Below are 12,131 nucleotides of genomic sequence, written 5' to 3'. Positions count from 1 at the left end.
GACCAATTAAACCTCTTTCTTTTGGGCCCGGTCCTGGCTGACCTCACGGAGTCAAATGGACCACGCGGATAGGAAACGACACCTTGGATCACTTCGTTGTTCCCACCCGCTATCAAATTCGCTTACGAAAATTTCCAAATCCGCCTCTAGATTCTCAGGGCTGTCTCAGCGGACCCGTCCAGCTGGTCTGACAGTGACAGCGATGTGAAATACATGGTCCATCCCGTCCATCATCAGACGGCTGCCTTGAGCGGGACCATCCTGTACTCGAACTGCCCCGAGAAAAGGAACCATCGCTGCCAGCCCACCGAGCGGAAAGTTTGAAGCTTAAAGGAAAACTTGAACCTTACGGATTCCCTGCGATAATTCTCCTCCTCTGATGATGCCTCACTTTGCTTCTCTTCCACTTGAGAGATTCTCTTATAGAAGCTCTCATATTCTTCTTTAAGAGAAAATTACTAACCCTACCTTCTTTCTCCTTCTGTATATTATTTCTTTAGTTTCTTCGTATATTTTAATCTTCTTCTATAGTGTGTCACTCTTATAAAAATGGATGATGTTTAATCAAATCAAGCAATGGTGGCTGTGTGGGATCCACCTGGGGGAGGTTAGGGAATATTTGCCGCTCCCCCAGGGACGGTTCTTTGCTCGGTGCGTTGATTCTTGTTCTTCTCGCTCGGTAGACCCGTGAAGGCTCCATCCATCCCTGCTTACATGAATTGAGGCAAGGAAACAAGAAAACTGAAGAAGGTAACTTCAGTTGTATTTCTTGTCCTCTTCATGCTTATTTATTGTATTGACTTGTATGAACGAAGCTCTCTTTAATTTGAACACTATTCGTAATTTCATCTGGTCCATTTCATGTATCCTTGTGAATTTTGTCTGAAAAGCCTCTCCTTCTATGTCAGGATTGCATGCGTTAGGTCATGCATGTGTGTGTGATGTTCATGTGGGACACGTGACATTGTTTCTATTTAAGGGTTTCATGAGATTAATGTGCTTATGTGTTTACGCTTTCCTTTTTTACAGAGCAGAAAAATATTTATATTAGTTTAGATAGGTTTTTCTGTTGTTAGATTTACCAGTAGTAAAGGATTTTGATGGTTTTGTCTTGTTGTTTTTTTTATTATTATTTTTTCCGTTCCTTCTTCTTTTTCTCGATGCTTCTTCTTTTTCTTTTTTTTTTTCTTTTTTTTTTTGTTTTTTGGTTTTTTGTGGATATTATGACGAGTACTAAAGGAAAGAACCTATCATGTGATTTTGCGGTTCCAAGGAAGGAGGTGAGGCTCATTTATGAACGGCTTCGGTGGTGCTTCTTTTTGTCTCCTTGGTGTGGGAAAGAAAGGCCCAGATTCCAGAAAGATTTAACTGCGCTTCTCTCAAATTTAAGGTCATATGCAAACTACTCTCTGTTATGTTCTTGAATTGAGATTCTGGAACAAGAGTCGGTATCAATTTGGAGAGCTTATATCAGCAGCTAGTTAAGATATTGGTGGGGAAGGTTGTTTCTTCTGTCTTGGATAAATTATTCTGGATGAGGGAATAGAAGAAGAGGAGCTTGGAATGGAAACAACAACAGCTCAGAAGAGTCTTGAGAGGGTGATCTCTCAGAAAGCCCTCCAGATAAGCAGCTCTACTCCTTGTAAATTATGGGTGCTGGGATTCTTCTGTGGCGTCTGCATCACCTATTTATTTCTGGTTTCTCTGACACCTTTTAGAACACAACCGTTTGGATTGGTTTTTTCGAGTTCCTCAGGAGCAGTTTCTCAGAGTTCGAGCATGATATATTCCGGTAATGGCCATCTCCGAGCCTGATTATTTGTTTTCTTGATTTATAATAATGTCCTCTTTCCTTCCTGGATTAACACCACAATTTGATTACCATATCAATTTGAATGACCATCAGAGTATTTTGTGTGTGTTGACGAAATATATATTTCTAGTATGACTTGTATAGTTTAATCAGTTGAAATTTCAAGCCAAACTAGCAGAGTGAAATATGGAGTGCTGATTCGTTAGACCTTTTGCTAACCTTAAAGTTTTTATTTTGCACTTTGTCTTAATTTACGAAAGACCTAGAAATATTCTCTCCTTCCCCACAAAAAAAAAAAAAGAAAAAAAAAAGGAAAAAAAAAGAGTTTCTCCTGTTTCTTTTTCTCTTTCCTTTCTTCTTGACTAGACTTCATGTTTTTCTCCTTCTGAACTTTGATTGTTACCTGGTTTTCTTCAAGTTGTTTTATTCTGCTTCCAATAATTTCATATTTCTTCTTCCAATTAATCCATATATATGTTTATTTTTCAGACTTTAGAGAAGTTCTGGTAACCATCTAGTATTTAGTTCTCGGGACACTCAGTGGGCTAGCATTGATTTCTTCTTCCATTGCAGAGCATGATGCACACAATTCTTTCAGGCAAAAAAAAAAAAAGAAAGTATGATGCATAAAGTTGACTTATATGGTCCAATTTGCATCTGCAGATTAAGCAGTGATGGCAGCAGTAACTAAAATCTCTAGGCAGCCACAATGAGCAGGCTTGCTGTCTTTAATTTTTAACAATTTAATCATGAATTTAACACTGTATGTTAATTCAATATGCTATGGATTAAGGAGTCGACCTTTGATTTGCGATGGCTTCTTATGTCAATAGCTTCTTAACAAGCAAAATATAGCTAGCATTCCATAACTAAATAATGTTTTTTGGATTTAACATTAGATTACATTTGATGATTTTAGATTTAATTATGTTCTTTGGTGATTATAGATGTTGGTACTAGTGCAAAATACAGTTTTGCACCCAAGTTTTCTCAAAGAAAATACATATCTTTACCAGAAGAAAAGGGAACTCTAGAGAATTCTCAAGGAGGTGAAACACTGAGCAATGAAGAGGGGGTCTTGATGCTGTACTCAGCTTGGAGTGCTCTACTGGATGGAGAGGATAATATCTTTGTTGGGGGACTGCAGAGATCAAATGTGCCTCAAGCTCCACATTTAGAAAATTGCAGATCAAGTGTGGAAGCAAATAAGCATTTTGACAACCATGGTGAAAATGGAAGTTTTCCCCCTTGGACATTGTGGAAAGGATTGTTAGGACTAGACCAAATGCATTTGGCACACAGGGCAAAGTTTGAAGGTGCTTATCCTCCTTGGGTATGTCTTTTTGTTAGCATGAAATTCTTCTAAAAGATGTTCTCTGTCGTGCTCTTATAAATGTAGTATGAAAACAGATACATTCTCATGCACATTCTTTTCTTAGATATTTAGTGTGTGATACAGTTTCCCCATCTTTGTTATTCTTTATCTTGGAATTCATATACGGAAGAATGCATGCATCTCTTTGTGCAAACATGACATGCGTCTATACTATTATTCAGTCACTTGCATTTGTCTCTCATGGTTACATTTTATTGCAACTTGTTTAGTTAACAATGCTTGAATCGGAGATATTTCATCATCCATCCGGGCCTGTTTTACACTTGCACAAGATGTTCTGTGGATAAAATCCTCCAAACCTATTAGAAAAGAGGCAACATAGGGACGGAAGGGGAGACTCATGCACCTGATGAAGCCGCTGACCATAATATACCCAAAAAATAGATATTATATATCCATTTTAAAAGGTGGTTTTACTATCTCTGTTTTTTTTTTTTTATAGGATTGTCCATTCTTTAGTTGGCCTCATAATAGAAATTCTTGTTCTCCACACTGTTTATCTTTCTCTCCTTGCCTCCAATATTAGGTTAATCCATGGATAACTTAATCCGGTGGACAAACAGACCCTTATTCTTTTTTGGGATTGCAGGATACTTGTTACATCGATGTTACATTGTGATAATGGAATGTAAACTCAAAATAATCAGACTAAAGTTTATGAACTAGTTTGGTGAGAAAGAAACTAAACTGAAAATGCAACGAGCTATCATATAGTAAGAATTCTCTACAAATATTAGGGAAACAACTGTCTTATAAGCAACAAATTTTGGCATCCACTGTACAAGCATGACAGCCAGCGTCCTTGAAAATCTGGCCCCTGTATTTCTGGTCAAGCCACTCTCTTCTCCAGTCTCCGCTGGATGCATGATTAAAAGGAGGATATAGTCCATATTAAGATTCTAATTAATTGGTGAAAAATGAACATATCATTTGTTTGGTAGTTTATTTCATACCTTGTCTTCTTTCATTTGCCTCCTTTTAAGACATTTGCTTCCTTTAGGTAGAGTTGTACCAATAATTCATTCACATCTATTCTTAAAAAACTTAATAGGTTTTTCTTTTTGTTCAATATTTCAGATTGTAGGATCCGATGAAGACAACTTTCCACTTACTAGGAAAGTACAGAGAGACATATGGATTCACCAGCATCCGCAAAACTGCAATGATCCTAACCTGCGGTTTCTAGTTGCTGATTGGGAGAGGATACCAGGATTTGGTATGGGGGCCCAACTAGCTGGAATGGCGGGGCTGCTTGCGATTGCTGTCAATGAGAAACGGATTCTTGTTACAAATTACTACAATCGAGCTGATCATAGCGGCTGTCAAGGTGGCATTTCTATTCATAAAAAAGATAACTTATGTTTCACTTGCTTAATTCTGAAGTCTGGAGTTAGAACTGTTCTTTTTTTTCTTTTTATTGGAATCTGACTAATTTAAGAATCTTATCCGAGTCTTCGTTTTTTAAATAATTCTCTTTACAAAATATCTGGATCAACATGAAATAATTGATTCTGCTTGATAGGTTCATTACGGTCCCATTGGTCTTGCTACTTTTTCCCAGAGACATCTCTTGAGTGTCAAAAACGTGCCTTTGACCTCCTGAAGAGTCAAGAAGCTTGGAAAAATGGAATTGTAACAGTGAAGGAAAACTACACATCAAAAGAAATATGGGCTGGGCGTATACCAAGGTATAATATTCCTCAGTTTGATTTCTATGACTTCATAGTGAAAGATTGCTCTTTATAGACTTAATTTTTCCTTTTTTTTAAAAAAAAAAAAAACTTGCTTCTATAATTAATTCTCATACAGAATATGGGGTGATCCATGGAGTTATTTGCAACCAACAACTGATATAGGTGGAAATTTACTTACGCATCATCGTAAAATGGACAGGAGGTGGTGGCGAGCACAGGTACTGCAGCTCTAGATCTGTTCTTTTATACGGTGAAGTTTGTTCTAATAAAAGTTAATGCCATGTTCTCTCAAGATCTTGGATGCTAACTTTCAATATTGTTGTTTTCTATCACATCTGTTGAGTAACCAAGCTACCCCAAAAGCTAAAGCTAATATGGAAAGGGTCAACAATGTATATCAAGCTTTACACCATGCACGTGGAGGGACAATAAAGACTGAAGATAATGATATAAATAATTAGTATAGGGATTCAAACTCACAACCTCCAGCAAACTGGATCTTTGATATCATGTTGAGTAACCAATTTACCCCTGAAGCTTAAGCTGATACAATATCAATTACCCAGTTTATATCTTTGATTTTCACATTATCAGATCCACCAAGTGATTTTTGTTCCTTAATATCTTAGCATGATTGGCATCACTGAAGTTTTCAAGCAGCGTGGGGATCATGAACATGACAACCTTCAATTTTCTGAATACTCTCTCAATAGGTTCACAAAGTTTTCCCAGATTTGCTGTGAATTTGCTGCATAAGCAGTGTTAGATTGTGTATGACTCATAGCATACACAAAGCTTCTGGCCAGTCTAAAACTCAGATTAATTTCTTCTTTCCTGCATTAGGCATCAGAAATCATATTCTAATATCCAACCATACAGCATGCACTTGCTTCACCAACAATATATTAACTGATTTGGGAATCTTATCAGCATACTTTGTCCGACATCATAATTTTGCTCTGAACTCATGGTTTTAATTTGCTAGATCTTGATGCAAGGCATGAGGCAGCTTCATCTAATGCTGGATTGGGTTATAGCAGGCAGTACCATTGCCATAACACGTTATATGGAGCCTCTGTGAGTTAAAAAGGAATGGAAGATGAGGCATATATTTGAAGAAGTGAAATGTGCTACCAGTTAAGGCATCCAAAATAATTATGAGTTCAGAGAAAATACATAGATATCACTATGGAAAGACATGAATGAAAGAAAAGGTCTTATGAAAATTGAGATTAAATTGGACATGCTGGTGATGGATGTAGGGCTGAGGCCTTGTAATATATTTGTCCCTGATTTCTTTTTAGTTTTTCTTTCTTTTGAGTGTCCCTGTCAGGGTCAGTCAGGTGCCTTGTAAATCCTGTTTATGCTTGCTTTTCTTTTTGGGGGGGGGGGTGCAGGAGAGATCTAACACAAGATCCTTCAACTGTCTTTGCCTCTTAAGAGGACCTCATGCGTATGACCTGTCTTCTTTTGCCACAGATAGTGGCCTAATCTATATGCGCCCCCCCCCCCTCCCCTCTCTCTCTCTCTCTCTCTCAAGAGAAAAGGAGGAGGAGGAGGTCAAGGCCCATTGAAGTTCATGGAGACCATGGATTGTGGTGAAGATGGGTCTTGAACCCAAGTCACTGATACTGAAAAATAGTGACTTTACCAACTAAATTAGTTGGCACACTTGCATCTGTTTTATTGATGGAAAATTAGAAGATGTGCATAATGTTGCCGCTAGCAATCAAGTCTCTGAGATAGTAATTTGGATGTAGCAGTTTGATTGTTGTTATTCTTGTTATTGATCTCTGAATTTCAATATTTGTGTATTAAAGATGACATTCATGCTGTTTATGTTCAGTTGTTTGGTTTATTTCCTATTATTCTTTTCTTCTCTTCTCCTTTGCAGTTCTGTTCTTTCTCCTACAGTGGAAATGGTGTTATCTTTTTTAGACACTGCATGCTGTTTACCAATTTTTTTGATCTTATTTGCTTCTCCAATTCCAAAAATTCCTGAATATTTTGTTAAAACTTTATCTCTGAATTTTATTGTATTTTCTTTTTTTTTTTTTGCAGGCTATAAGATATTTAATGAGGTTTCAAAGCGAATATACATGTGGTCTCCTGAACATGGCTCGGCATAAAGCATTTGGCTTGCAAGCAGCTAAAATGGTTGTTGAGAATCTGCCTGTGGCTTGGCCAAAGGTTTGCAATGAATATAATCCTTTGCTTCTGTAGGTTTCCCTTTCTACATGATTCTAATCCGTCAATTGATTGGTTTTAATCATCTGGCAGAGCTCGAAACTTTTATTTGCGATGTTGCCACTACCTTTTCCTTTCTTCACATATGGTTTGGATTAGCTTGTATGATTAAATAAATCCCTGTAGTGCACTTAGCTTATGTGAAAATTTGTGAAAGTTGACATTTGTATCAGACCAAGGAAAATGAAGATTTGTGCTTGTACGAGCAAATAAAGGGGCTGGTAGGAGAATAATCACTAAAAACACATGGAAACAATGTATTAATGACTTTAACATTCACATTTTACTGGAGGAAGTGGTCAGATATTTAAATCAGACCTTTGGCATGGGCACATAAATACGAGCAAGTCCAAGGATGGGGATAAGTGATTGAATTTTAAGTGTCAAAATAGTCGGCCTGAGATGGTCTATTTTTTATTGCTTAATGGCTAAAGAGCCCTTATGTAGGTGGGAGCTTCTGAAGGCTGAAGCACATGGATGTCACTTTTAGTATTGCTAGCGCATCTTATTCACCTATTGAAGCATAAGAGAAATGACAACTTTCACTTGCTTAAAGAGAATGCTGATCTTACATTTTGCCTCTAAAAGAAGCTTAATTTCATTGACTAAGCCTTGACAATAATCATCCTGTGTATTTTCAATTAATTTCTTCTCTGTTGGGGTTGGTAAGTGTATGCTTGAATGCCTACAAAATGGCATTCCTGAAATATAGTGGTATCACTCATCTGTGTTCAGCGAAATTAGTTCGTCAAAAGATGAATGCGATGCATACAATGCAAGTCCAGTTTAACATATTTTTTATCCATGTGGATCCCATTTTTATTTTCAGTTGCATAATATATTCAAGTTTTTGTTTGTGTCGATATATTACTTAATTTCTCCTTACGAGAAAGGCGAATCCATTTGCTAAATGCTCAATCAAGCTTTTTGCAATCTTAAACCTATTCTTACCCATAAACGGAAGCTGTTTTTGGTTGAACGATTTGAGTTCACCCTTGACAGGGTCAATTGGCCCTATGTAGAACTCCCCAACTTTCCTAGATTTGTTCAATAAGGTGGTTTTATCTCTGGTTAGTCATTAATTGTTTTGACTGCTTAGTGAGACCATTATAGGGATTGAAGGGAAAAGTCCGGTGCGATGTTGTTTACACTTATTGAGGTGTGATAACATCATAGTTCTTGTTTTTTCACGAGGTATGCTATGATGTACATAATACATACACAATACTTCAGCTTCTGTTATCGAAGGAACGTAAGTAACATACAAGAGAAAATGTGATGGTCTTGTTTTTCAGGTGGTCGATAACAGATCTCAAGCTGACATCGAGCGATTCGTATGGTCCAACCATAAACCCTGGATTCCAAGGCCGCTTCTAAGCATGCATGTAAGGATGGGAGACAAAGCTTGTGAAATGAAGGTTGTTGGATTTGAAAATTACATGCAACTCGCAGAGCGCATCCGAGAGCGCTTTCCAAACATCAATAGCATATGGCTCTCCACAGAAATGCAGGAATGTTATTCTCACTTGATCTCCGTAAATCTTTGTGCTTATTCACATGACTTTTGAATTGAAATAATTAATTACATGCAGGAAGTCATTGATAAATCGAGATTGTATCCCTATTGGAACTTCTACTACACAAATGTGACGCGCCAAATTGGGAATACGACAATGGCCGCATATGAGGCAAGTCTTGGCAGGGAGATCAGCACCAACAATCCCCTGGTCAATTTTATGATGGCAAGTGAAGCAGATTTCTTCGTTGGTGCCTTGGGATCAACATGGTGCTACCTCATCGATGGCATGCGGAACACCGGAGGGAAAGTTATGGCTGGTTATCTGAGTGTCAACAAAGATCGGTTTTGGTAACTCAGGCAAATTAAGGGAACAAATGTGGATATATGTAAAATATATGGCATCTTCCGTTCTCTTTGTATATAGCGCTATTCTTTTTGGTCCACATGTTGGGGTATTGTACATAAAGAAGGGAGGATGGTGGTTCATAAAATCAATAAATATTTTGCGACTTCTCATGAATCTATTTTCATGCGTTCCTCTGCTTTCTTTCCACTATCAAATAATGACAAATGGGAATGTGAAAGTGGCGCCAGATGCGTGCATGATTGGAAGTTATTCTTTTTTTTTTTTTCCATGCTCGACGTTGACCCGTGTCATGTGTCTGATCTTTTTCAAGAGAATGCCCGAGTCATGTAGCTTTTGAGCTGCCATCCACCAGAAAGTGGTCAGTGGATGATCTCGAACAAAAACAGTAGGTTAAAAACATGAGAATATCATTGGGTTCCGATTGATCGATACATTGCAATCACAAATGTGTCAGTGGTTAGGATCATGGTCGTGGTGCCATGCATGACTTGCCTTTTGGTGTGATGCCCAAAAGTGCTGGAAAATGCATTGTCTATACAAAATGCAAGTAAACTCTGACAAAAATGGATCCTCTGCACCGCAGAGTCCTTTGAAGCCCTTGATGGCCACCATCAGGAGATGGACGGCCATCGGCGTCTTCCGATGGCCCACACCATAAGGATCCTAGTTGAAACTGTAAATAGTTCTGTATTAAGCTTGTTATGTACTCTTTATCTAGGTTCCAAAAGTTTGAATACCATGTGTTGAAATATAAGTTTTCCTCCCTAATTTTAGCCCTTACATGTTGCCAAACTACATTTGCTCTGAGTCTCAACTGATGATTAGTGTAATGCACTTGTTAAACTCATATCAGACGGCCGTTGGCTGCAGAACCATCACCTTCTCGATTAGTGCCCTCAGGATTGGATGGGCCCATCATGACAACCTTCTAGGAGTCGGTTGCGAAGAAAGGTGAGTTGGTGGATTTGAGACTTGTGGTGTTGATGCAGCCCACTAGAAATAGCTCTAAAATAAAATATTAAACCACCATGAAATCACTCGAGTGCTGTGTCTCAATCTATGGTATTATATGGATCCACTGGGGAGTGGTAGTGGTCATGAACTCACTGCATTTCAGCATGTTCCCCACTCAAGTGAGTGGCATCAGGCGACGGTTCTCCTTCCATGGTGGGAGCCATTTCCAGGGGCAAGTTGAAGTAATGCAGCCTATGAATTCAGGCCAAATTGAGAAGCTTAGAGATTCCTCAGATTTCAGCGTGCATTTGGAACAGTTGGCACTCCCGCACTGGAGGGGATTGGTCAGATGTTTGCTTAGCGAGTGCAGTGATTTGAATCTGTTGTTGCATCATAAAAGAAAATTAATGAAACATAACTATATAGTCTACACTTCTTTTTGTATTATAATAAACTATATATCTAGAAGGAAAAAAAAATGCACGGATTCGGAGAATTAGGGACACAAAAGTCAGCTCTAAGATAATACAATATATTATCCTTACTCAGCCAACAGTTGAGCCATTAGTATCTGTGACGTTACATTTGGGGAAATAAAGGATCAAGATATTCTGTTAATTTGTTCTTATATCAAGAGGGAAAGATAAGCTGCTAAAAGCAAACGGGAATTTCTGAAACAGTTTCTCTTTTCTGATTTCATGGGTAAAAGAAAGGTCACACTCAAGTGATGTCAGCCTCCACAATTCTTAACAGGGTATGTGACCGAAATTGTACTTGAGTGATGTGGATTAGTGCTGCCTGAATTCAGACCAGACTGGGACCAAGTGGTCTTGGCTACATCTTGGATTATCTGGATGGAGCTGAACTCTAGAGCCTTGTCTAACAAAGCTATAAGCCGGTCTCTTAGATTTGTAATATCCTCCTTTGAAAGTCCTCGGAACTGCTCATCCCGGAAAAGGGTAAAGAGAAATACATGAGCTTTAAACTCTTTATCTAATGCAACCAACTTCTGCCTTGTGTTCATCTGTCTTGAGGCCAGCTATTGGTAGGGTTGCTACCATTCTGGCAGTGCAGCCTGTGTTTCTTTATCCCAGTGAGGTGGGTGGAATTTTCCTCCCTTTTCTCAACCAAAAAAAAGAAAGAAAAATTACTTTTTAAGCCTGGCAAATTCTCATATAGTGAAGCAATTAGGTGGCTTGAAGTAATTAAATATTTTTGTTCTTTTATCAAATGTATTTTTGACATCGTTTGCTGCTCCCTTAATTTGGATTTATCAGGCATATTGTGGCTGGCACTGTCTATTGAACAAGACACAGGTTTTTTTTTTTTTTTTTGATGAATTGGGAGGTGGAAACCACCCTTTTTTGAGTGAAGAAGATTATTTACAATGGGATCAAGTTGAGGAAACTTGTTCCATGAGTGTCGTTGGGGTTACACGTAAAAGGCTTAGACGTTTTAGGATGTCACACGCATTCAGTTTTCCAGTGTCTTTCAGGTTTCAGGTTTCGAGCTTGTAGATAACAGACTTGCAGATTTACAGAGTTGTAGGTTTACAAGCTAACAAATTTAAAGCCTTGGCTGTTGAACAAGACAGAGTTGTTCCTAGCTGTATATAACCTTTCAAATTTGGCAAGTAATTATCGTAATATTTTAGAGTAGCTTTTTTTAAATAATTCAGATAGCTTGTTGAACATTTTACAAAAAAAAAAAAAAAAAAAAATCAAAGCAGATTCTCCTAAACAAAATCAAAATGGAGGTGAGAGGACCTGGGTCCAACATATATTCTTCTGTAAGACTATTAGAAGATCTTCTACTTGGTTTAAGGATGATTATTCTTGTGCAAAAACATGACACAGTAACCTTTTTCTTTCTCTCTACCTCCCACAAAAAACCGTGTGAAGGCATCCAGAACAGAGTCTTCCCAAGGTCAAAATGTTAGAAGGCCCCAACTTTTCCCAGGGAACTTTGCACCCTTGATAGAACGGGTAAAAGTCAGTAGCATAGAATTTTAAGGGATCAGCACCATGTTGAAGTGACATCACCTTTCCCATATCATCAGCTAATCTAAACAGTAGAATTTCTTCTTGGGTGATTTCAAAAGGAACAAGGGGGGCCAAACATGCAAGCAATGGGCAATTGGG

General features: G+C 38.1%; 1 protein-coding gene across 1 annotated transcript; it reads left to right on the top strand.

The window, feature by feature from the left end:
- Positions 1 to 340: 340 nt before the first annotated feature.
- On the top strand, positions 341 to 9,189 carry LOC105055721 (uncharacterized). The gene is made up of 9 exons (XM_010937666.3): positions 341 to 750; positions 1,274 to 1,792; positions 2,761 to 3,146; positions 4,287 to 4,536; positions 4,732 to 4,897; positions 5,019 to 5,121; positions 6,965 to 7,093; positions 8,446 to 8,665; positions 8,747 to 9,189. Exons 2-9 carry the CDS (start codon positions 1,564 to 1,566, stop codon positions 9,019 to 9,021), a joined length of 1,758 nt encoding a protein of 585 aa, XP_010935968.1. The 5' UTR covers positions 341 to 750; positions 1,274 to 1,563; the 3' UTR covers positions 9,022 to 9,189.
- Positions 9,190 to 12,131: the final 2,942 nt, after the last annotated feature.

This window comes from Elaeis guineensis, chromosome 12, assembly GCF_000442705.2.
Source record: "Elaeis guineensis isolate ETL-2024a chromosome 12, EG11, whole genome shotgun sequence".
In the NCBI taxonomy this organism is placed as follows: domain Eukaryota; kingdom Viridiplantae; phylum Streptophyta; class Magnoliopsida; order Arecales; family Arecaceae; genus Elaeis; species Elaeis guineensis.
The sequence above is the reverse complement of the archived record's forward strand: the minus strand, read 5'-3'. Positions and strand labels throughout refer to the sequence as shown.